At 39.2% G+C, this 26896-nt stretch overlaps 1 protein-coding gene across 1 annotated transcript in view; it reads right to left on the bottom strand.

Moving 5' to 3' along the window:
* The window catches only part of RSF1 (remodeling and spacing factor 1), a 411197-nt gene that overhangs the window by 310182 nt on the left and 74119 nt on the right, over window positions 1-26896 (bottom strand). The window contains exon 3 of the mRNA XM_053705598.1: window positions 4522-4614. Within this exon, the coding sequence (XP_053561573.1) occupies window positions 4522-4614 (93 nt within the window). The remainder of the gene's footprint in view (window positions 1-4521; window positions 4615-26896) is intronic.

The following is a 26896-nucleotide window of genomic DNA, read 5'->3' as shown; positions in this document are numbered from 1 at the left end:
AGATAGAGAACTCTTTTCCACGTTCACTTTCCATCCGTGAGATCTGAGAAAGGCCAGGACTATGTCCGTGTGAGCCTTTGCTTGAGGAAGGGACGACGCTTGAATCAGAATGTCGTCCAAGTAAGGTACTACTGCAATGCCCCTTGGTCTTAGCACCGCTAGAAGGGACCCTAGTACCTTTGTGAAAATCCTTGGAGCAGTGGCTAATCCGAAAGGAAGCGCCACGAACTGGTAATGCTTGTCCAGGAATGCGAACCTTAGGAACCGATGATGTTCCTTGTGGATAGGAATATGTAGATACGCATCCTTTAAATCCACCGTGGTCATGAATTGACCTTCCTGGATGGAAGGAAGAATTGTTCGAATGGTTTCCATTTTGAACGATGGAACCTTGAGAAACTTGTTTAAGATCTTGAGATCTAAGATTGGTCTGAACGTTCCCTCTTTTTTGGGAACTACGAACAGATTGGAGTAGAACCCCATCCCTTGTTCTCCTAATGGAACAGGATGAATCACACCCATTTTTAACAGGTCTTCTACACAATGTAAGAATGCCTGTCTCTTTATGTGGTCTGAAGACAATTGAGACCTGTGGAACCTCCCCCTTGGAGGAAGCCCCTTGAATTCCAGAAGATAACCTTGGGAGACTATTTCTAGTGCCCAAGGATCCAGAACATCTCTTGCCCAAGCCTGAGCGAAGAGAGAGAGTCTGCCCCCCACCAGATCCGGTCCCGGATCGGGGGCCAACATTTCATGCTGTCTTGGTAGCAGTGGCAGGTTTCTTGGCCTGCTTTCCCTTGTTCCAGCCTTGCATTGGTCTCCAGGCTGGCTTGGCTTGAGAAGTATTACCCTCTTGCTTAGAGGACGTAGCACTTGGGGCTGGTCCGTTTCTACGAAAGGGACGAAAATTAGGTTTATTTTTGGCCTTGAAAGACCTATCCTGAGGAAGGGCGTGGCCCTTACCCCCAGTGATATCAGAGATAATCTCTTTCAAGTCAGGGCCAAACAGCGTTTTCCCCTTGAAAGGAATGTTAAGGAGTTTGTTCTTGGAAGACGCATCCGCTGACCAAGATTTCAACCAAAGCGCTCTACGCGCCACAATAGCAAACCCAGAATTCTTCGCCGCTAACCTAGCCAATTGCAAAGTGGCGTCTAGGGTGAAAGAATTAGCCAATTTGAGAGCACGGATTCTGCCCATAATCTCCTCATAAGGAGGAGAATCACTATCGATCGCCTTTACTAGCTCATCGAACCAGAAACACGCGGCTGTAGTGACAGGGACAATGCATGAAATTGGTTGTAGAAGGTAACCTTGCTGAACAAACATCTTTTTAAGCAAACCTTCTAATTTTTTATCCATAGGATCTTTGAAAGCACAACTATCTTCTATGGGTATAGTGGTGCGTTTGTTTAAAGTAGAAACCGCTCCCTCGACCTTGGGGACAGTCTGCCATAAGTCCTTTCTAGGGTCGACCATAGGAAACAATTTTTTAAATATGGGGGGAGGGACGAAAGGTATACCGGGCCTTTCCCATTCTTTATTTACAATGTCCGCCACCCGCTTGGGTATAGGAAAAGCTTCTGGGAGCCCCGGGACCTCTAGGAACTTGTCCATTTTACATAGTTTCTCTGGGATGATCAAATTCTCACAATCATCCAGAGTGGATAATACCTCCTTAAGCAGAGCGCGGAGATGTTCCAACTTAAATTTAAATGTAATCACATCGGGTTCAGCTTGTTGAGAAATTTTCCCTGAATCTGAAATTTCTCCCTCAGACAAAACCTCCCTGGCCCCCTCAGACTGGTGTAGGGGCATTTCAGAACCATTATCATCAGCGTCCTCATGCTCTTCAGTATCTAAAACAGAGCAGTCGCGCTTACGCTGATAAGTGGGCATTTTGGCTAAAATGTTTTTGATAGAATTATCCATTACAGCCGTTAATTGTTGCATAGTAAGGTGTATTGGCGCGCTAGATGTACTAGGGGCCTCCTGAGTGGGCAAGACTCGTGTAGACGAAGGAGGGAATGATGCAGTACCATGCTTACTCCCCTCACTTGAGGAATCATCTTGGGCATCATTTTCAGTGTCACATAAATCACATTTATTTAAATGAGAAGGAACCTTGGCTTCCCCACATTCAGAACACAGTCTATCTGGTAGTTCAGACATGTTAAACAGGCATAAACTTAATAACAAAGTACAAAAAACGTTTTAAAATAAAACCGTTACTGTCACTTTAAATTTTAAACTGAACACACTTTATTACTGCAATTGCGAAAAAGTATGAAGGAATTGTTCAAAATTCACCAAAATTTCACCACAGTGTCTTAAAGCCTTAAAAGTATTGCACACCAAATTTGGAAGCTTTAACCCTTAAAATTAACTTTAACCCCTTTACAGTCCCTGGTATCTGCTTTGCTGAGACCCAACCAAGCCCAAAGGGGAATACGATACCAAATGACGCCTTCAGAAAGACTTTTCTATGTATCAGAGCTCCTCACACATGCGACTGCATGTCATGCTGCTCAAAAACAAGTGCGCAATACCGGCGCGAAAATGAGGCTCTGCCTATGATTAGGGAAAGCCCCTAGAGAATAAGGTGTCTAAAACAGTGCCTGCCGATATAATTTAACAAAAATACCCAGATTAAATGATTCCTCAAGGCTAAATATGTGTAATATATGAATCGATTTAGCCCAGAAAATGTCTACAGTCTGAATAAGCCCTTGTGAAGCCCTTATTTACTGTCTGAATAAAAATGGCTTACCGGATCCCATAGGGAAAATGACAGCTTCCAGCATTACATCGTCTTGTTAGAATGTGTCATACCTCAAGCAGCAAAAGACTGCTCACTGTTCCCCCAACTGAAGTTAATTCCTCTCAACAGTCCTGTGTGGAACAGCCATGGATTTTAGTAACGGTTGCTAAAATCATTTTCCTCATACAAACAGAAATCTTCATCTCTTTTCTGTTTCAGAGTAAATAGTACATACCAGCACTATTTTAAAATAACAAACTCTTGATTGAATAATAAAAACTACAGTTAAACACTAAAAAACTCTAAGCCATCTCCGTGGAGATGTTGCCTGTACAACGGCAAAGAGAATGACTGGGGTAGGCGGAGCCTAGGAGGGATCATGTGACCAGCTTTGCTGGGCTCTTTGCCATTTCCTGTTGGGGAAGAGAATATCCCACAAGTAAGGATGACGCCGTGGACCGGACACACCTATGTTGGAGAAATTAACCCTACAAACTCCCTACAAGCTCCCTAAGGGTCAACAAATGGAAAAGTGGTCTGGTCATGAAGAGGTTGAGGAAGTTTATTATGAAATCTCATGAGATCACAGCAAAGCATAGCATGACTTTAGCACTGCTGATGGGCTATTTTTGTCTCTTCCTTTTTCAATTTGAAGATGGACAGTAGCTAAAGTATAACAGTTACCAGTGCACTAAATCTTGTAAGGTGAAGACATTTTGATGTAAAATATCTGCCTTTTGTACATAGAGTTCAGGTGATATTTTCTTGTCAGCTTTTTACAGTTATGCTGCATCACTTTCAAGTGATTTAGCACATTAGTATTATGTCCCTTTAATGTAAATCATTTGACAAAAATAATAAAATAACTGAATTTAAAAAAAAAAAAAAGCTAACTATTTGGGTGTGGAAGATGGCCAGAAGACATCCTTCCTTTTACCTGTGCTAAACCCTGTTGTCAACCTTATGCCTCTTTTCTCAATTTCCTCATTACTATTTAAGGTGGTGACATCATTTATTGCATGATGACATCAGAAAAGCAATTGTCCATATGCAGTTCCTCATTACTTCTGGGGCAAAGGTGAAGGTTCTTTTCAAGTCCATATGTTCATATCCGTACCACTTAGAGGGACAGATGTTCCTTCATATAAAGGCTCAATTGTATGATCACCGTTTATCATGGTCAGTATTACCTCTTTCTAACCTGCATACATACTTCTCCTTATTTGAAAGAGAATACGTCTCATCTTTTAAAAAGGGTCTTTGTGTTTAAGATATCGGGTTGCATGATAAGCAGTGATAATACTCAAACTGCAGTGGGGATAATAGGAGGTCCTCCTTATCTCTCCACTTAAAGGGACATTATACACTCATTTTTTCTTTGCATAAATGTTTTGTAGATGATCTATTTATATAGCCCATAAAGTTGTTTTTTTTAAATAAATGACGGTGAATACGGTCAGCTACCTTCTCCAGCTTGCTGCTGTTTGTGTAAAGGGCCTTTTCATATGCAAAAAAAGGGGGAGGGGGGGGTCTTATTTCCCACATGCAGTGGGCTTTCCAACTGCCTTTTCAACAGAGCCAAACTGACAGCTTCTAAGTACGTTTTTAAACAGTTTTATACTGGATTTTTATATCAGTATGTGTGCATCTTATTCTTTATAGTAGTGTCTATTACATGCAGTTATATGAAAATTAGTGTATACTGTCCCTTTAAGGATATGAAAAAGATGCCAAATGCAAAAATGACCTAAAATTATACTACCTTCAACAATCCCACTTTGCATTCCACACTCATTTCCTGGTATCCTTTCTCTTCCATTTCCCAGGCCCAAGTGCTGTTGTAATCTTGACAAATCTGTAAAAGATCAGGAAAAAACAAACGTATAAAGATTTATTTCTAAGAAATAAAAAAAAAATATTAAAATAGTACTACATTAGGTATAAAATTGCAGAGTACAACAAACAAGGCATTTCATGAGTCATTACAGGTAGAGTCACTGCTATCTTCAAACAACCTTTACATGAGATATTTGACAGAACGGATGGACTCTGATTATACATTCTTATTAAAAAATATATTTATGGTTTATAAAAGTGTACAATAAGCATACATACATACATGCACATAAATTATGTAAATGTGTACAACTGTTAGGGTACAAACAGGATTATATACACTACTGTGCAAATGTTATAGGCTGGTTGGAAAATAATGCTGTAAAGTAAGAACGCTATAAAAAAATAGAAATGTTAATAGTTTAGTTTTAATCATTTAAAGGGAAATAATACTCATATGATAAATCACTTGAAAGTGATGCAGCATAACTGTGAAAAGCGGACAAGAAAATATTGCCTGAGCATCTCTATGTACAAAAAATATATTTTACCGCAAAATTTCTTCAGCTCACTAGAGTAAGCTGTGTAAATATTTATACGTTAGCTGCTGTACAGCTGCAAATTGAACAAAAACAAAATAGCCAATCAGCAGTGCTGAGGTAATGCTTAACCTTTGCTGTGATCTTATGAGATTTCACTGAAATCTCATGAGATTTCATAGAACTTACTTAAACTTAATAGGAAAATACAAAAAAAACTGTTGTCTGAATTTAACCAAGGGTGGGTCGTGGACTCTCCATGCCTGGAAATAAATTTATCAGGTAAGCAAAAATGTTGTTTTCTTTCCTATGGCATGGAGAGTCCACAATTAATTCCAATTACTAGTGGGAACCAATACCCAAGCTAGAGGACACAAAATGAAAAGGGAGGGAGAACAAGACAGGCGGACCTAAACCGAAGGCACCACTGATTGAAGAAATTTTATCCCAAAGGAAGCCTCAGCCGAGGCAAAAGTATCAAATTTGTAGAATTTGGAAAAAGTATGATAGAGGATCATGTGGCCGCCTTGCAAATTTGCTTCACAGAAGCTTACAATTTTGAAACCCAAAAAGAGGAGACAGCTCTAGTGGAATGAGCTGTAATACACTCCGGAAGCTGCTGTCCAGCAGTCTCAGAAGCTAAACGAATAACACTTCTCAACCAGAGAGAAAAAGTGGCTTTCTGACCCTTACGCCTACTAGAAAAAAAATATTGCAGAAAGTCTTTAGTTGCTTGAAGGAAAAACTTTAAAAGCATGCACAACATCCAAGATAAGAAAAAGATGTTCCTTCTGGAAAGAAGGATTGGGACAAAAAGAAGGGACAACAAGTTCCTGATTAATATTTGGATCCAATACTACCTTAGGAAGAAATCCTAGCTTAGTACGAAGGACCACCTTATCAGCATGAAAAAACAATTTATGTAAGAACTTACCAGATAAATTAATTTCTTTCATATTAGCAAGAGTCCATGAGCTAGTGACGTATGGGATATACATTCCTACCAGGAGGGGCAAAGTTCCCCAAACCTCAAAATGCCTATAAATACACCCCTCACCACACCCACAATTCAGTTTAACGAATAGCCAAGAAGTGGGGTGATAAGAAAAAGTGCGAAAGCATCAAAAATAAGGAATTGGAATAGTTGTGCTTTATACAAAAAAAACATAATCACCACAAAAAAAGGGTGGGTCTCATGGACTCTTGCTAATATGAAAGAAATGAATTTATCAGGTAAGTTCTTACATAAATTATGTTTTCTTTCATGTAATTAGCAAGAGTCCATGAGCTAGTGACGTATGGGATAATAAATACCCAAGATGTGGAACTTCCACGCAAGAGTCACTAGAGAGGGAGGGATAAAATAAAGACAGCCAATTCCGCTGAAAAATAATCCACACCCCAAAACAAAGTTTAAATCTTATAATGAAAAAAAACTGAAATTATAAGCAGAAGAATCAAACTGAAACAGCTGCCTGAAGTACTTTTCTACCAAAAACTGCTTCAGAAGAAGAAAACACATCAAAATGGTAGAATTTAGTAAAAGTATGCAAAGAAGACCAAGTTGCTGCTTTGCAAATCTGATCAACCGAAGCTTCATTCCTAAACGCCCAGGAAGTAGAAACTGACCTAGTAGAATGAGCTGTAATCCTTTGAGGCGGAGTTCTACCCGACTCAACATAAGCATGATGAATCAAAGACTTTGACCAAGACGCCAAAGAAATGGCAGAAGCCTTCTGACCTTTCCTAGAACCAGAAAAGATAACAAATAGACTAGAAGTCTTTCGGAAATCTTTAGTAGCTTCAACATAATATTTCAAAGCTCTTACCACATCCAAAGAATGTAACGATCTTTCCTTAGAATTCTTAGGATTAGGACACAATGAAGGAACCACAATTTCTCTACTAATGTTGTTAGAATTCACAACCTTAGGTAAAAATTTAAATGAAGTCCACAACACTGCCTTATCCTGATGAAAAATCAGAAAAGGAGATTCACAAGAAAGAGCAGATAATTCAGAAACTCTTCTAGCAGAAGAGATGTCCAAAAGAAACAAAACTTTCCAAGAAAGTAATTTAATATCCAGAGAATGCATAAGTTCAAAAGGAGGAGCTTGTAGAGCTCCCAGAACCAAATTTAAACTCCAAGGAGGAGAAATTGACTTAATGACAGGTTTGATACGAACCAAAGCCTGTACAAAACAATGAATATCAGGAAGATTAGCAATCTTTCTTTGAAACAGCACAGAAAGAGCCGAAATTTGTCCTTTCAAGGAACTTGCAGACAAACCTTTATCCAGACCATCCTGAAGAAACTGTAAAATTCTAGGAATTCTAAAAGAATGCCAGGAAAATTGATGAGAAGAACACCAAGAAATGTAAGTCTTCCAGACTCGATAATATATCTTCCTAGACACAGATTTACGAGCCTGTAACATAGTATTAATTACGGAGTCAGAGAAACCTCTATGACTGAGAATCAAGCGTTCAATCTCCATACCTTGAAATTTAAGGATTTGAGATCCTGATGGAAAAATGGGCCTTGAGATAGAAGGTCTGGTCTTAACGGAAGAGTCCAAGGTTGGCAGGAAGCCATCCGAACAAGATCCGCATACCAAAACCTGTGAGGCCATGCTGGAGCCACCAGCAGTACAAACGAACGCTCCTTTAGAATCTTGGAAATCACTCTAGGAAGAAGAACTAGAGGCGGAAAGATATAGGCAGGATGATACTTCCAAGGAAGCGACAATGCATCCACTGCCTCCGCCTGAGGATCCCTGGATCTGGACAGATACCTGGGAAGTTTCTTGTTTAGATGAGAAGCCATTAGATCTATTTCTGGAAGACCCCAGATTTGAACAATCTGAAGAAATACCTCTGGGTGAAGAGACCATTCGCCCGGATGTAACGTCTGGCGACTGAGATAATCCGCTTCCCAATTGTCTATACCTGGGATGTGAACCGCAGAAATTAGACAGGAGCTGGATTCCGCCCATACAAGTATCCGAGATACTCCTTTCATAGCCAGAGGACTGTGAGTCCCCCCTTGATGATTGACATATGCCACGGTTGTGACATTGTCCATCTGAAACAAATGAACGATTCTCTCTTCAGAAGAGGCCACGACTGAAGAGCTCTGAAAATCGCACGGAGTTCCAAAATGTTGATTGGTAATCTCGACTCCTGAGATTCCCAAACCCCCTGCGCTGTCAGAGACCCCCATACAGCTCCCCAACCTGTCAGACTCGCATCTGTTGAGATCACAGTCCAGGTTGGAAGAACAAAAGAAGCCCCTTGAACTAAACAATGGTGATCTGTCCACCACGTCAGAGAGTGTCGTACAATCGGATTTAAAGATATTAACTGTGATATCTTTGTATAATCCCTGCACCACTGGTTCAGCATACAGAGCTGAAGAGGTCGCATGTGAAAACGAGGGGATCGCGTCCGATGCAGCAGTCATAAGACCTAGAATTTCCATGCATAAGGCTACCGAAGGGAATGATTGAAACTGAAGGTTTCGACAAGCTGAAATTAATTTCAGACGTCTCTTGTCCGTCAGAGACAAAGTCATGGACACTGAATCTATCTGGAAACCTAAAAAGGTTACCCTTGTGTGAGGAATCAATGAACTCTTTGGTAAATTGATCCTCCAACCATGTTCTTGAAGAAACGACACAAGTCGATTCGTATGAGATTCTGCTAAATGTGAAGACTGAGCACGTACCAAGATATCGTCCAAATAAGGAAATACCACAATACCCTGTTCTCTGATTACAGATAGAAGGGCACCGAGAACCTTTGAATAAATCCTTGGAGCCGTTGCTAGACTGAACGGCAGAGCCACAAATTGGTAATGCTTGTCTAGAAAAGAGAATCTCAGAAACTGAAAGTGATCTGGATGAATCGGAATATGCAGATATGCATCCTGCAAATCTATTGTGGACATATAATGCCTTTGCTGAACAAAAGGCAGAATAGTCCTTATAGTTACCATTTTGAATGTTGGTATCCTTACATAACGATTCAATATTTTTAAATCCAGAACTGGTCTGAAGGAATTCTCCTTCTTTGGTACAATGAATAGATTGGAGTAAAACCCCAGACCCTGTTCCAGTTCTGGAACAGGGACAATTACACCAGCCAACTCTAGATCTGAAACACATTTCAGAAACGCCTGAGCCTTTACTGGATTTATTGGAATGCGAGAAAGAAAAAATCTTCTTGCAGTTGGCCTTACCTTGAAACCTATTCTGTACCCTTGTGAGACAATATTCTGAATCCAAAGACTGTGAATCGAATTGATCCAAATTTCTTTGAAAAATCGTAATCTGCCCCCTACCAGCTGCGCTGGAATGAGGGCCGCACCTTCATGTGGACTTGGGAGCTGGCTTTGGCTTTCTAAAAGGCTTGGATTTATTCCAGACTGGAGATGGTTTCCAAACAGAAACCGTTCCTTTAGGGGAAGGGTCAGGCTTCTGTTCCTTATTCTGACGAAAGGAACGAAAACGATTAGCAGCCCTATATTTACCTTTAGATTTTTTATCCTGAGGTAAAAAAGTTCCTTTCCCCCCAGTAACAGTTGAAATAATAGAATCCAACTGGGAACCAAACAATTTATTACCTTGGAAAGAAAGGGGAAAGCAAAGTTGACTTAGAAGACATATCAGCATTCCAAGTTTTAAGCCATAAAGCTCTTCTAGCTAGAATAGCTAAAGACATATACCTGACATCAACTCTAATGATATCAAAGATGGCATCACAAATAAAGTTATTAGCATGTTGAAGAAGCTTAACAATGCTATGAGTATTATGATCTGACACTTGTTGTGCCAAAGCCTCCAACCAAAAAATGGAAGCTGCAGCAACATCAGTCAAAGAAATAGCAGGCCTAAGAAGATTACCTGAACATAAATAAGCTTTCCTTAGAAAGGATTCAATCTTCCTATCTAAAGGATCCTTAAAGGAAGTACTATCTGCCGTAGGAATAGTAGTACGCTTAGCAAGAGTAGAGATAGCCCCATCAACTTTAGGGATTTTGTCCCAAAACTCTAATCTGTCAGATGGCACAGGATACAATTTCTTAAATCTTTTAGAAGGAGTAAAAGAAATTACCCAGATTATTCCATTCCCTAGAAATTACTTCAGAAATAGCATCAGGGACAGGAAAAACTTCCGGAATAACTGTAGGAGGTTTAAAAAACCGAATTTAAACGCTTAGTAGATTTAGTATCAAGAGGACTAGAATCCTCCATTTCTAATGCGATTAACACTTCTTTAAGTAAAGAACGAATAAATTCCATTTTAAATAAATATGAAGATTTATCAGTGTCAATATCTGAGACTGAATCCTCTGAACCAGAAAAATCCTCATCAGAAACAGACAAATCAGAATGATGATGTTCATTTAAAAATTCATCTGAGAAATGAGAAGTTTTAAAAGACCTTTTACGCTTACTGGAAGGAGGAATAACAGACACAGCCTTCCTAATAGATTTAGAAATAAAATCTCTTATATTTAACAGGAACATCCTGAGTATTAGATGTTGATGGAACAGCAACAGGTAATGGAATATTACTAATGGAAATTTTATCTGCAGTAGCAAGTTTATCATGACATTCATCACAAACTACAGCCGGAGGAACAGTTTACCACAAGTTTACAACAAATGCACTTAACTTTGGTAGAACCAGCATCAGGGCAGCGTTTTTCCAGAAGTAGCTTTCTGATCCAGGGTCAATCTGAGACATCTTGCAATATGTAAGAGAAAAAAACAACATATAAAGAAAAAACTATCAAATTCCTTAAATGACAGTTTCAGGAATGGGGAAAAAAATGCCAATGAACAAGCCTCTAGTAACCAGAAGCAAAAGAAAAATGAGACTTAAATAATGGGAAAAAAAGGTGGAGACAATGACGCCCACATTTCTTAGAGCCAAAAAAGACGCCCACATTATTGCGCCTAAATGCTTTTGGCGCCAAGAATGACGCCACATCCGGTGACAACGTAAAAAAAATGACGCAATCACGAACAACTTCCGGCGACAAGTATGACGCCGGAAATGACAAAGAAATTTTTGGCGCAAAAAAGTCTGCGCCAAGAATGACGCAATAAAATGAAGCATTTTCAGCCCCCGCGAGCCTAACAGCCCACAGGGAAAAAAGTCAATTTAAAGGTAAGAAAAAATTGATAATTCATATGCATTATCCCAAATAATGAAACTGACTGTCTGAAATAAGGAATATTGATCATCCCTGAATCAAGGCAAATAAATGTTTAAACACATATATTTAGAACTTTTACAAAAAAGTGCCCAACCATAGCTTAGAGTGCCACAACAAATAAGACTTACATACCCCAGGACACTCATCTACATGTAGTAGAAAGCCAAACCAGTACTGAAACGAGAATCAGTAGAGGTAATGGTATATAAGAGTATATCGTCGATCTGAAAAGGGGAGGTAAGAGATGAATCTCTACGACCAATAACAGAGAACCTATGAAAAAGATCCCGTAGAAGGAGACCATTGAATTCAAATAGGCAATACTCTCCTCACATCCCTCTGACATTCACTGCACACTGAGAGGAAAACCGGGCTTCAGCCTGCTGCGAAGCGCATATCAACGTAGAATCTAGCACAATCTTACTTCACCACCTCCACGGGAGGCAAAGTTTGTAAAACTGATTTGTGGGTGTGGTGAGGGGTGGTGGTAGGAATGTATATCCCATACGTCACTAGCTCATGGACTCTTGCTAATTACATGAAAGAAATAAGGTAAGTGGAATTACACTGCAGAGTCGAAAGATCAGAAACTCTGCGAGCAGAAGAAATAGCAATAGGAAACAAAACTTTCCAAGAGAGTATTTAATATTAATGGAATGCATCGGCCAAAACGGAGTCTGCTGTAAAACTTTAAGAATAAGATTAAGGCTCCAGAAGGAGTAACAGGTTTAAACACAGGTCTAATTCTGACCAAAGCCTGAACAAAAGATTGAACATTTGGTAGATCCGCCAGAGGTTTGAGCAAAAGAATAGACGGTACAGAAATCTGAGCCTTCAGAGTACTGAATGACAAAACCTTCTCCAGGTCCTCCCGAAGAAAGGCCAAAGTCTGAGGAACCCTCAAGAGAAAACCTTCGAATTACACCAATAAAAGTATTTAAGCCATACCTTAAGATAAATCCTGTGAATAACAGGCTTACGAGCATGAAGCATAATATCAAAGACCTTCTCAGAGAAGCCACGTTTAGCCCTAAACTAGGCGTTCAATCTCAAAGCAGACAGCTTCAGAGAATCTAGATTTGGTGAAGAAAAAAGACCCTTAAGTAGAAGGTCCTTCCTCCAAAGGGAAGAAAAGACCTCTACACAAGACCTGTGAACCAGATCTTGCAAGGCCAGGCAGGAGCTAATAGAGACAGACGCCCTTGCCTGATTGAAACAAGCTATTACTCGAGAAAGAGGGCAAACGGAGGGAACAAGAATGCTAGATCGAAGTCCCATGGAACTGCTAGAGCATCAATCAGAACTGCTTGAGAATCTCTAGATCTAGACCTATACCTTGAGCTTGGCGTTTAGACAAGATGCCAACCGATCCAAGAAAGTTATCCCTGTGAATACTTCCGGATGGAGAGCCCACTCTCCAGGATGAAAGGTCTGCCTACTCAAAAAATCCACCTCCCAAAAGTCCACCCTGGGATGTGGATGGCGGAGAGAAGACATACGAATCACCTCTTCTAAGCTAAAAAAAAGTTGGAGTTCTTCACTGGTGGAAAATGTATGCCATTGAGTAAAGTTGTTCTTTTTAAATCTGATAAAGCAGATCTAACTTATAGAGGCGAAGCTATCAGAACGTTGAGATAGTACTTAACTCTAGGGAGAGAAAAGTGAGGATATTTGATGGACATGCATTATATTGACCTTCAGCTCTTAAGGATGCAAAGCACATCACCAAACCTACGTAGGACATGATGCAGACCCAAGTTCCTGAGCTCTTAAAGAGCCCCAAACTACCCCCAGCCCAAAAGGGTGGCATCCATGAACAATCTACCAAGATGGTCCCAGGAAAATATGAGCCCTGGGACAAAATCCTGAGAAATCCACCAGGACCAATCGTCTCATCTGGGAGTCTGTAACTATCCTCTGATAGAGGACCAAATGATCATTGATCCAGAATCCAAGCAGACCTTATTTTACAGCTTGCGCGCACACAGTCAAGGGGCAAGAGCCTGCAGCTGGTTTCAGACTGCAAACCCTCCACTTGTTAGGCAGCTAAGCTAACCATCAGGATACTACAGCAGGCTGTTGTGCCCAAGGAAAGCCACCATTAGACCAACTAGCTGCAAACCCAGAGCCACTGATGGTCTACAGAGGACTAAATTGAAAGACAAGACACAAAAAAACTTAGAAATTCTGAGGGTGAGGCGTAGCGAGATGGCTGCACTGCTGTGAAGCTCCGTAGCCTCTCTCACTCAATCAGCCCCCCATACTGCCAATTTTGGGCATATACCTACAACGGAACAGCGGAGGGTTTAATAGGAGCAAGCTGACTAAGCAACGAACATGTCAGGTGAACCAGCGACTTGAAAACGGATGGAAAAGTTGTAAATAAAAAGTCTGGTCGCCATCTTGGAATTCGGCCTACACTCCGAAGACATCTACAAACCGGATCAATAGCGGTCCTCTCTGGCTACCGAATAGATACCTACTCTTCACAGGCACTTCTAGCGTTGCCACAAACAGGATAGCAACCCTCAGGGTAAGGTCAGCTCCACGAGCCATATAAACACGCTATTCCACAACACACATGGCCTCACAAAAAGGCTATATCATGCACAAATAAAAGACAAAAAGGCCACGCTATATACTTAAATATAAAAGCATCTCAGGTATGCATAGTCATATCGAGTACACTCCCCAACGTACCCTGGCCTAACATGTTATTTAAACTGTATAAAAGGGACTTTGACTACTCTTAAGGAACAACTGCATATCAATAGCATATCATGTGTTTCACATAAATATCGTTGGATTACAAGAATGCCAGTATGCAAACACAAGCTCATTATACAGGAGAATAAATAGTTCATATTACATATAAAGGTTGTGATAAAGTGCCTTTCCTGTGGTGAACCCTGAATTGCGCATCTCATCAACACTCCTAAGGGACTCTTAAAAGCATATTGCTGAATATACCATATACACAGAGTGTTCACTTCTTTTATTTTCACCACTTCTTTTTGCCTCATGAAAACACCACGCTCCTATACCTTATAAAATATCTCAAGCTCCTTTCTGTTTATGGCAGCTAGGAAATCTACCAGAAAGACTAACAAAACTTCAGCCTCAAAGATACCATCGGTGAGCTCCTTTTTTTGCTATACAAGACCAAGTTTCCCACATAGCTCCAACAGGAGATATACAACCTGATAACATGGCAACACAAGTTCCCACATTACTACCTCCATCCTCCATGGATCAATTGACACAAATCCAGAGTACTATAGCTGCTCTCCCGTCAAAATCTGACATTGCTGATCAAAAATCTTTCATTAAATCGGAAATATCCTCTAAAAAAAAAAAATATATATATCAATGAATTGGGATCCAGGATTGAGTGTTTGGAAGAAGAAGGGCAAGAAAACTTGGAATTAATAGTCAGCAATAATACCCAACACCTCAACTGCCAGGACTCAGTGATTCAGGACTTACAACTGAAAGTGGAAGATCTAGACAATCGGAATTGCCGTAGCAATCTACGGATACGGGGAGGTTCCCGGGGACATTTTACATTAGCATATACCTACATACCTTCTGCAACTGTTTTAACAACTAGTTCCTTCCCTGGAACTGACGGAAGCCTCTCTGGAGAGAGCTCACAGAGCTTTACCACCAAGACCTAACCCAGAAAGCCCTCCTCGGAACATAATCCTGAAATTTGTCTTTTATCAACACAAGGAAGCGGTTTGGAAGCAAGCAAGATCACAAGGTTCTGTAACCTTTCAAGACCATACCCTCCAAATCTTCCAGGATTTATGCCCCACAACAATTGACAAGAGACGCTCTCTAAAATTCAAATTTTATCTGTTCACCCTTATAGATATATGTTAGGTTTAGCGAGGATATTACTTATACTTGGTGAGGGGTGGGCCCGATCCCCCTGGTGGGGAGCCGCTGCCGACGGTGTGCATTTCACTATGTAACTTTGTTAGTGCCTGGATTGGTGGCTGGGGCTCCGTACCACAACCTGAAGTTTGAATTGGCCGGGAGTGTGGTGAGCTATTCAGATAAGCAATGTACTCCTTTTTATATAAAAGAATAAACCCTCGGAGAATATAACCAATTTATACTGGTACTATCGGGCATACATACCCGAGTTTCTTCTGCCCACCCTTTTTATGGATCATATGGGCTATAGAGTGAGAAGCGTGTCCTCGCGGAAGTCACTCTTGACTAATTTAATGTTTTTATTATTTACTAAATGTTTTATTCGTTTCTTCCCCCCCCCTCCTTGCTGCTCTACCTGCTCACTACCACTACCACACAAAAATATACCTCAACCCATCTATTCAATGCAAGCCACATGTTGCTTAAGTTCATAGTATTCACTTATCTATCCACCCATGGCTAACTCAACAATTCCATAAACCGCTAGACTCCATAAGAATTCAGACAAATACCATCCCAGCTAAAAGATCTCAAGCTTTAAGAGACTTCATTAGACATAAAACAGACATAGTATTTGTCCAAGAGACCCATTTTATTAAACATAGGGAGCCCTTAACCTTTACTATTAAATTTGGAACATGCTATTATGCCTCCCACCCCAAATCCAAAAAACAAGGAGTTGGGATCTTAATCCGGAAAAATATCCCGTTCACAACCCTCAAAACTATTAAAGATAGAGAGGATAGATATATCATTTTATTAGGCCTGCTTTAACGGCCGCCCAGTTGCATTAGCTTCCATCTACTCTCCAAACTATCCAACTTTATTAAAACTGATACTAATTTAATTTTGGAACATCAAAAAGGTATTCTGGTGCTCTGTGGGGATCTGAATATACCCTTAAACCCTCATCTAGACTGTTCGTCTATGCACTCCTCAATCCCAACTTCGTATATCAACCGTACTAAAACTTACCTTAATAAACTGGTTGTCCATGACCTCTGGAGGGTCTCCCATCCAGAGACAAGAGATTATACATTCTATTTGTATCCCCATAGACTATATACCAGAATTGATTACATTTTTACTGATGTCACAGGCCTATCATTATTTCACTCCGCACAAATAACCCCCCTCCCCTGGTCCGACCATGCTTCGGTCTTAGGTACGTTAACTTGGCCAACTAAACAGATTCAAGATTTTATATGGCGGTTAGATGATAACTTACTTTTAGACCCCTCTGTGTCACATCAAATCTCGAAATCCATTACAGAACACTTTACTTTCAATAACACACCTGACCTCTCCCAATTAAAATATATGGAAAGCACATAAGTGCGTGATAAGGGGGGAACTAATTGGCATAAAAGCCTCTATATTGGAAAAAGAAATGTGCATATCTAGCATATTTACTCGCTAATATTGAATCCCTGGAACAACGTCATAAAAAATCCCCCTCTGACCACTCAATACTAGCTATCCTACAATCAGAACGAGAACACTTAGCATCCTATTACAACAAAGAACACAAAAGACAAACCTTAAGACTGCAACACACACACTATGAAGGGCGTAACAAATCAGGCAGATCCCTAGCACGATATTTAAAACAAAAAACATACAAATCATACATCTTACGCATTAAAGATGACCATAACGGAGAACATTTCTCTTCAAAAGCCATAACAAGAATCTTCAGAGACTATTACCAAAAACTGTATAACTTAAATGGCCCAGCCAGCTTAACGCCTCCAGAACAAGACACTAAAACTACAGCAATAGCCACATACCTATCCCTCTCTTAATCTCCCTCAGAATCCTTCGCACCAAAAAGAGCATTTAGAGGAACCCATCACACCAGAGGAAATTAAAATGGTTATTAAGGACCTTCCGACTGGCAAGGCCCCTGGTCCTGATGGATTTAGTAACAGATACTACAAACAATTACAAGACGATTTAATACCCCAACTTACACACTTTAACTATATTGATGAATCTAAATCATTCTCCCCCAGTTTACTAGAGGCCCATGTCACTATTGCCAAAACCTAACCAACCTTTAGACCACCCATCGCATTATAGACCAATTTACCTTTTAAACTCAGACATTAACATTTTTGTGAAAGTATTAGCAAATCGCATGAACTGTACATTGTCAGAAATAATCCATCAGGATCAAGTGGGATTTATCCCAAAAAGAGAAGCTAAGGACAACACGGTCAGGGCCTAAAAATTTCATTTACTTGGCACAAGACAAAGAAATTGTGAGCATTCTACTGTCTATTGATGCAGAGAAGGCCTTTGACCGTGTTGACTGGAGGTTTTTACGCTCCACATTGGAGTCTATGGGATTTGGCCCTATTATGTTAAATAGAATTTTTGCTCTCTATTTCCATCCTAATGCTAAATTATTAATAAATGGAACTCTGTCTGCACCCTTTACTATAACCAATGGCACCCGTCAGGGTTGCCCTCTCTCCCCTCTGTTATTTGCATGCTTCATCGAAACCATTGCGACTAGAATAAGACAGAACCCTCACATAAAAGGGCTACAGGCAGGATCACATTCGTATGTCCTCTCCCTTTTTGCAGACGACATCTTATTCTCACTTACCGATCCGGAATCTTCTATTCCACCTCTATTACAGGAATTCCAATTATTCCACTCACAATCTAAACTTCAAGATTAACTTGGCAAAATCCGAAGTACTAAATATTAATCTAGATGAACCCACCCTTCTTAGGAGTAAAAAGAATGACTCATTTTACATGGTGCATACACTCCATTATCTAGGTATAGATTTGGCTACAACAATAGAGGAAACCTTCACAAAAAATTACGAATTGATCAAAAAAACTATTATTCGAGACCTCTCTTCTTGGTTATCAAAAAGACTATCATGGTCAGCTAAAATTAATGTTCTCAAAATGAATATATTTCCTAGACTGTTATACATTCTACAATCATTACCAATTCCACTACCCACAAAATATATTTCAAGTATACAGAAGGCATTTAGCGACTTTGTATGGAATAGAAAACCTCCTAGAATCAACACTAATATCATGCAAAAACCTAAACTTCAGGGAGGGTTAGGTATTCCTAAAATCACACTATACAAACAAGCAATTTTTTTTACAAAGAATAGTTGATTGGCATATCCATTACAATCATAAAAGATGGGTACAATTAGAACACTCAATATCAGACATTCCACACCTGGGAAGATTGTGTTGGAGTATGGAAAAACTGAAACATAAGTTGGCAAATACTGTAGTTCTCCACTGGCATTATAAACATTCACTGTCTGGGATCACATTCTGTCCAAAAACACAATGATCTCATCAAAACCATCCCCCCTCACTTCGCTCATCGAAAATGGCCAATTTACAATAGAACACCACATCACAATAAGCGCAGTGGATACAACTATACAAGATCTCTCTATTCATATGATAACATCAAAAGAACGGATTCTCTCTCAGACAGACCTTTTACATAAAGGCTATACCTATTTCCATAGTTGGTTCAATTATCAGAGTACACCGGTTTATCTCGCAACATGAACAAAACATGGTCAGGCCTCTAACAAACTTTGAATCTCTATGTACTCGCACACCGCCAATTACCCATACCCTATCATTGATATATAAACTATTAACCACAAACCCACCTGGCTATATACCACCATATCTCGAGAACTGGGAAAATTACCTAGGAATAATCATCCTCCCTCAAACGAGCGCAATCAGTTTCCAGAACATAACAAAAACATCAATATTTTCTGTGGTGGAAATTAATTTAAAAATTCTACACCAGTGGTATTTTACCGCTAAGAAACTTCACCGCTTATTCCACCACAGATCAGACCAGTGTTGGAGATGTGGTCATAAAGGCAGCAAAATGGATCATATGTGGTGGCGGTGCAACTCAATCCAAACCTTTTGGAGACTAATTATATCAGAAATAGAATCAATTTTGGACACCCAGTTTCCCTTAGACCCATTGATTTGGTTGTTAAGCAAACCCCCAAAAATCAAATACAAACCCTATAAAAACTATTCTGTGTTATGACAAATAGCATACAATTTTTAATAGCAAGGAATTGGAAATGCAAAACGGCCCCCAACCCTAGAAATGTGGTCTCGTAGAGTCTCAGAGTTTCTTAGAATTAGAGGAATACTATTATATGAAAAATGACAGGATGGAGGTGTACGCAGAAATGCTAAACACATGGGAATATTACCTCAAACCTAAACATCCATAGTTAGGAAGCTGCAACATACCAATGCCTCCAAATACTTAAAAGGTAACCAGATAGATCCTAGGTAGCCTGAGTAAACCCTTATAGACCAAAGCCATTGTTGCGCAGCCCGCATATAGATGCCACAAATTTCACTAACTACAGGGATAATAAAACACAACGACCAAAGAAGGTCGCTAACTCTTGAGCACGAGCAGCCCTCTCTTTTCCGTCTCTCCCCTCTTTTTCTCATATACTTCTCCCCCCCCCCCCCTTTTCCTTCCCACCCTCATATAAAATCTTAAAATCTAATATTATTATCTTGTTTACTTTATGGAAAAAGGGGAAGGCATTCCTGTTTTTATTATGTTTAATCTTAGATTAATATGTTAAATATTACTGATGTTGTTATTTTGCTTTGCAAATTATTTAAATTTTTTTTCAATAAAGTCAGTTTAAATTTTTTTTTAAAAAAAGCTTAGAAATTCTGACCCCCGTCAGGAAAATTTACATGGAGATCGACACAATATCGTTCCCAGGAAAACATACCCTGGAGTATGTTCCCAAGGTCTCCTCTCCAGATTCACCTTCCACCCAAAAAAGGGGAGAATCTACAACAGAGAATCCGAATGGAAACTGGCTAAATGAAAAGGTGGCGCCATTCTGAGATCTGTTCACCGCCAAAAGAGTCCGTAGAACCCTATAAGATTCGAGGAACAGTGTCAAGGTCCAAAGATTGCAAGAATTTGTCCAGAAAAGGCAAAGGAAAAGGCAAAACGTAGAATTAGGAATATTCCCTAAGAATAGGGACATAAAACAACGCGTCCTTCAGGTCTATGGTAGTCATGGAACTAAATGAAGAATAGAATGATAGTCTCCATAATGAAGGCTAAAACCTTGAGAAATATGTTGATACTCAAGGTCTAAAAAGGTTTTGGAACAAAATCCTTAACCTAGTTCTGTCAGAGGAACAGGGACAATAAACTTCTAGAGAGGTGAGATCCTGCATGCTGTGTAAGAGTCTCTCTCCTTATCTGGTCATCTTGGATTGATTACCCTTATTCCAAAGGATGGTTAGATTTCCATGAGGACTCGGCTTGCTCCAGCATGGAAGAAAATGAGCATATCTGTCCCTAGAAGTTTCTAAACGAACGGAAAGGAAAATTCAGGCGATCTCTAGGGCTAATCCCTTATATCCTAAGGTAGAAAATTCCCTCTCCACCTGGAAAGGTTCAGCCAGACCAGGACCCAAAAAAGAAAAGTCAAATAGTTAACATAGGTTAACAAATGAAATGCTATTAGAGTCGTAATCAAACAACCTTCATACGATTATTATATATTGAATTTCAATAATTAATCCTAAAAATACAAGAACAAGTATGAGACATACGAGACCAGTAACATAGAATTGTGTGTTTAAAAAGAAAACCTAGAAAAAAATATATAAGAGACTATGATACATGTTGAAATAAGTCCACAATATATGGACATAATAAAAAAAAATTCTCAATATGATGGAAAATTTAGATGGAGCCCCTGTTCTGACAGGGAAACATTGAGGGCACTTAGATATCCGAGTATTTCATATGCCAACAGAATAAGCTCTTAATATCACTCAGAAAGAAACACATAAGACATTAAAGTGAAGGTAAACTTTGGTGAATGAAAGCTTGTTTTTTAAAAATATTATTAAAAACAGGGGCACTTTCATTCATCAAAGTTTACAAAGCAGTTGTTTTGATTAAAAACGTACTTTTTTTTTCTTTTCACAGCCAGAGCAGCTTCCCCCTGCTGGAAATCCTCTCTTCACACATCAGCAATGACTTATCCGGCTTCCTCCAATCACGGCTTTCCCCCCAGGGTGGTTATTGCCTGAGGCCATGTTGTGATTGGAGGAAGTCGGATTAGTCATTGCTGATGTGTGAAGAGAGGATTTCCAGAAGGGGGAAGCTGCTCTGGCTGTGAAAAGAAAAAAAGGTAAGTTTTTAATCAAAACGGCTGATTTGTAAACTTTGATGAATGAAAGTGCCCCTGTTTTTAATAGTATTTTTAAAAAAACGGGCTTTCATTCATCAAAGTTTACCTTCACTTTAAAAATTATTCATGTACAGGAACTGCCACCAGATGGCAGCAAGTACCCACAAAAAAAAAATTAAAAAGAATAATATTCCCTCATATCTCCTTGTATTACCTTGTAAACACAAAATAAAAGTGGACAAACTGAAAGTCCTCAGTTACATGCCACAGGCATTAAACCCAAAGGGAGATTTCCTCTAGAGACTTAAATAAAATAATTTACAAAAATAAGTCAAATTCAAATAGCAAGATCGCTGGTCTAAGCGATATTCAAGATATATCTCCCTGCACACTGTTTATGAGTGAGGTGGAATTAGCCTTCATTTTACTAAGAGATCGTGCAATTGAGTTAACACTAAAAGAGCTGCAGCAGCTAAAAAGGTGTTAGACACACTGCCGCCATGAAGAACAGACTAGCTGTCATGAGGAAAAGATGGCGCCGACTAGCTTAACCAAAAAGGCGCCTCTTTCACCCAAGCGATAGTATACACACAAAATCAAGCACTGAGTACACTACTGTCTGTCCACACTGCCTTCCACTGAACAGCAGAGTTATGTCGCTACAGCGGGGTTGGCGCCAAAAAGTAATTTTAGATGCGCAACTAGCTGCTGTACCTTTTCTAACCAAGTGATAGTAGACACATAAATACTGAAGCAACGAGTATACGAACGTCTGTCCACACTGCCTACTATTGAAAAGCACAGTTATTGCTGCAGCGGGTTTGCCGCCAAAAAGTATGTTTCAGATGCGCAACTAACTGCCGTACTTTATTCAACAGCGTAGATTTTTTTCTAAGTCTATCTAAAGGGCTTGTAACAAAATTTTTAAAGTCTATGAAATACCACCACATAATAAAGATAAGAGAGCATTGTCACGCCAATAAATGCTCTATTAGTCAGGAATGTAAATTAACCCCATACATGGAGTATAATATAAAATCCCCTCTAGAGATATACAAACTCTTTTTGTGGAATAGAAAAGCAAAAGTATCAAATGCTAGCTTAGTTTGCGGTTGTGAGTAAATCTAGACCGCATAACAAAAAATCCCTTTCCTTAAAAAGGTATCATATGCCAGCTTTGGCAGTTGTCTCTGAATAAATTTATTAGGGAGAGATGAAAACTGCCAATCCAGGGAGAGAAAATCGAAGCCAGAATATTAAAATTTCTGAGAGGCTGATATATCCCCTTCCCTCGTTGCTCACCCTCACTGGAAGGTACTCCTCAGCCCCCTTGGGGGTAGAGGATTCAGGGACTCACAGTCAGAAGTCTTCATTTTTCTCTCCAACTCCAGGTTTGACAGACTCAGCCGATCTCTGCCAGGGACCTGAAGAAAAGAAAAAACAGAGTAACCAACCCTGGTTTTATATCAAGGGGTAGAATTGATGTTAGAAGTTTAAGGACCACCTCGCCGTCTTCTAACTGCTAAAAGCCACAATTACTCTTACTAAAGAGATTGACATGGACACAACATAGTCCCAATCCTTGCTTGCAGGGAAAGTACCCATTAAAGGATTAAAATCTTCAGACACCTTCAGGGGCAGAGCTTGGCCGTGCTGGGACATGGTCGCATGCTAGAGGAGCTCTGAGCAGAAACAGCACACTAAAGCCAGTGAGGACTAGAGATATTGCCCAAAAAACAACACCAAGCACATACCTGAATATGTGATCTGCTAACAGATATCTTGGAGGGCAAATAAAGCTATGAAGTAGCGGCATTAACATCCAACTCACATATCAGAAGGTTGATGCAGCCGCCATCTTGGATGCAAAGCGGTCGAAGTTTTAAAAGCTTCAGGGAAACTTCTACATAGATCGGATACACGACTCGACAGATGTACCTCTCAGCAATCAGATAAGTGCTCGACACATTTATATGCAGTAATACTAACCAGAACGGAATAAATCATAACTAGCAGCCATGCGCTCCTACTTTACAACCCCTCCTTATACAGCAATATCAATCTAAGTAAATCTAGACGAGCTGCACAGCTTGAAAGGTCAAATAATAACCATACCTAAAAAATGGTAGAGATAAATGCTTACTGAACAAAAAAGTACTACAGAGCTATCGAACGAAATTATACCGTTCGCTGCTTTATATCTCAGGGATTTTTTATTGCAAAGTTATAATCTATGTATGTTCTTTTATATATACTTTGCATAAGAAACACAGACAAGTATAACCTTCTGATAATTGTTCACTTCTGGGGACTTTTCCATAATCTGCAAACTGGATATATTTCATTAAATCAACAAAAAAGAGCAGGGAAGAAAAAAAAAAAAAAAAAAAAAAAAAAAAGAAAAAAAAAAAGAGACTTTAGTGCAAATATTCTATTTTTGAGTGGATAACTGATTCCAACAAGCTCTTTGTATTCTATAATGAGAAGAAATGCTAAATCAGATAAACAAAACTAAATACCTTCTATACCCACAACCTTATTTGTTAGAGGCTGCTATAACTCCACAAATAGAAGATACTACAGATCAAAGCAGCATTTCATAAGCACAAGATAATACACAAATCTCAATCTCCCCTGAATATGCATCACAACTTAAAGGACCAGTCAACACAGCAGATTTGCATAATCAACAGATGCAAAATAACAAGACAATGCAATAGCACTTAGTCTGAACTTCAAATGAGTAGTAGATTTTTTTTCTGACAATTTTAAAAGTTATGTCTATTTCCACTCCCCCTCTACCATGTGACAGCCATCAGCCATTCACAAATGCATACACACTTATTCTTGCACATGCTCAGTAGGAGATGGTAACTCAAAAAGTTTAAATATAAAAAGACTGTGCATATTTTGTTATTGGAAGTAAATTGGAAAGTTGTTTAAAATGGCATGCTCTATCTGAATAATGAAAGTTTAAATTTGATTGAGTGTCCCTTTAAAAAGGGACATTGAAACTCTGCCTTAGTCGGTAAATTGGCAATCACTTAAAGACCTAATTAAATCAGAAGTGGCCAATATGAAAAAGGACATTTCTGAAATAGATAATAGAGTGATAGATATGGAAGAAATGCAAGAGACAGCTGATAAAATTATAGATACGATCTTTCATACTACATCTATTCAGTATTCACATTAAAGGGCCATTATACACTCATTTTTTCTTTGCATAAATGCTTTGTAGATGATCTATTTATAAAGCCCATAAAGTTTTTTTTTTTTTTAAATGTATAATTTTGCTTATTTTTAAATAACATTGCTCTGATTTTCAGACTCCTAACCAAGCCCCAAAGTTTTATTTGAATACAGCTACCTTCTCCAGCTTGCTCCTGTTTGTGTAAAGGGTCGTTTCATATGCAAAAGAAGGGGGAGGGGGGAGTGTCTTATTTACCACTTGCAGTGGGCTTTCCAGCTACCTTTTCAACAGAGCTAAACTGAAAGCTTCTAAGTACGTTTTTAAACCATTTTATACAGGATTTTTATATCAGTATCTGTGCATCTTATTCTTTATAGTAGTGTCTATTACATGCAGTTATATGAAAATGAGTGTATACTGTCCCTTTAATACCTGACCTACTGCGTTTACCCTGTAATACTGGTAATTTAGATAATACCTCTGTAAGGGTAGTTGATATAACTGCAGCCATCTCCTGCAGAGTAAAAGAATTAGACGCACTAGAGGTACTTGGCGTCGCTTGTGTGTGCGTTAAAGGTTGTGACACTTGGGGAGAATTGGATGGCATATCCTGGTTCTCTTCAGATTGAGAATCATCCTTAGGCACACTTTCTTGACCTAAAATATGCTTTTTACAGTGTAATGTCCTTTCAGTACAAGAGGTACACAATGTAAGAGGGGGTTCCACAATGGGATTCCTCAATGTCAGACATGTTGAACAGACTAGTAATAATCACCAATAGTCGTTAAACACTTTATTAATTGCTTTAATCATTTTTTTGAGAAACGTGTACGGCGCCTTTAAGAAATAAAAAAAAAGCGTACAATTTTTCCAAAACTGCTTTAAACTGTTAATTTACACATAAAAATAAACTAAACCTAAATAATGGCTCCAAAAATTATTGCACCCCAAAAATAAGGGGAGAATTAACCCCTAAAATGTACTTATAGACACTATTATGTTAAAGTCAACAAAAATACCCTCTCTGCACCTACATGCCCCCAGGGTAATTCGAAGTGACTCGACAACAATCCAGATACGAGAACCCCTGCTTAGGCTCAACCAGAGCCAATGCCTGCTGCTTCCCAGCCAGAGTACAGAGCGCGTGAAAATAAGCCCCGCCCATCATGATCGATGACTGAGTAGGCCCGAGCAACCGCATGGAGAAGCGGTTTCAAATAATAAGCCATGTGGAATCTTTAACCCCTAAGTAACTCTCAATACGGTCAAACTGTTACCCAAACAAAAAAAACGTTATGCATATCTCCCAGTGTCTTTTTATAATGTAGTGTCCATTATAATGTTTGACCCAAAATGTCAACTGAATAAAATAAAGCATAGGTTTCAGTAACACCCCTTTTGTTTTATAGGTCTACTGCTTACCCCTTCCCTTGCAGGGAAATAAATGTCAGCCATACCTCAATGCTGCTTGTAGCAAAAAACATAATTTATGTAAGAACTTACCTGATAAATTCATTTCTTTCATATTAACAAGAGTCCATGAGCTAGTGACGTATGGGATATACATTCCTACCAGGAGGGGCAAAGTTTCCCAAACCTTAAAATGCCTATAAATACACCCCTCACCACACCCACAAATCAGTTTAACGAATAGCCAAGAAGTGGGGTGATAAGAAAAAAAGTGCGAAGCATATAAAATAAGGAATTGGAATAATTGTGCTTTATACAAAAAAATCATAACCACCACAAAAAAGGGTGGGCCTCATGGACTCTTGTTAATATGAAAGAAATGAATTTATCAGGTAAGTTCTTACATAAATTATGTTTTCTTTCATGTAATTAACAAGAGTCCATGAGCTAGTGACGTATGGGATAATGACTACCCAAGATGTGGATCTTTCCACACAAGAGTCACTAGAGAGGGAGGGATAAAATAAAGACAGCCAATTCCTGCTGAAAATAATCCACACCCAAAATAAAGTTTAACAAAAAACATAAGCAGAAGATTCAAACTGAAACCGCTGCCTGAAGAACTTTTCTACCAAAAACTGCTTCAGAAGAAGAAAATACATCAAAATGGTAGAATTTAGTAAAAGTATGCAAAGAGGACCAAGTTGCTGCTTTGCAGATCTGGTCAACCGAAGCTTCATTCCTAAACGCCCAGGAAGTAGAAACTGAC

This window comes from Bombina bombina, chromosome 3, assembly GCF_027579735.1.
Source record: "Bombina bombina isolate aBomBom1 chromosome 3, aBomBom1.pri, whole genome shotgun sequence".
NCBI lineage: Eukaryota > Metazoa > Chordata > Amphibia > Anura > Bombinatoridae > Bombina > Bombina bombina.
This window is presented reverse-complemented; position numbering and strand designations above follow the sequence as displayed.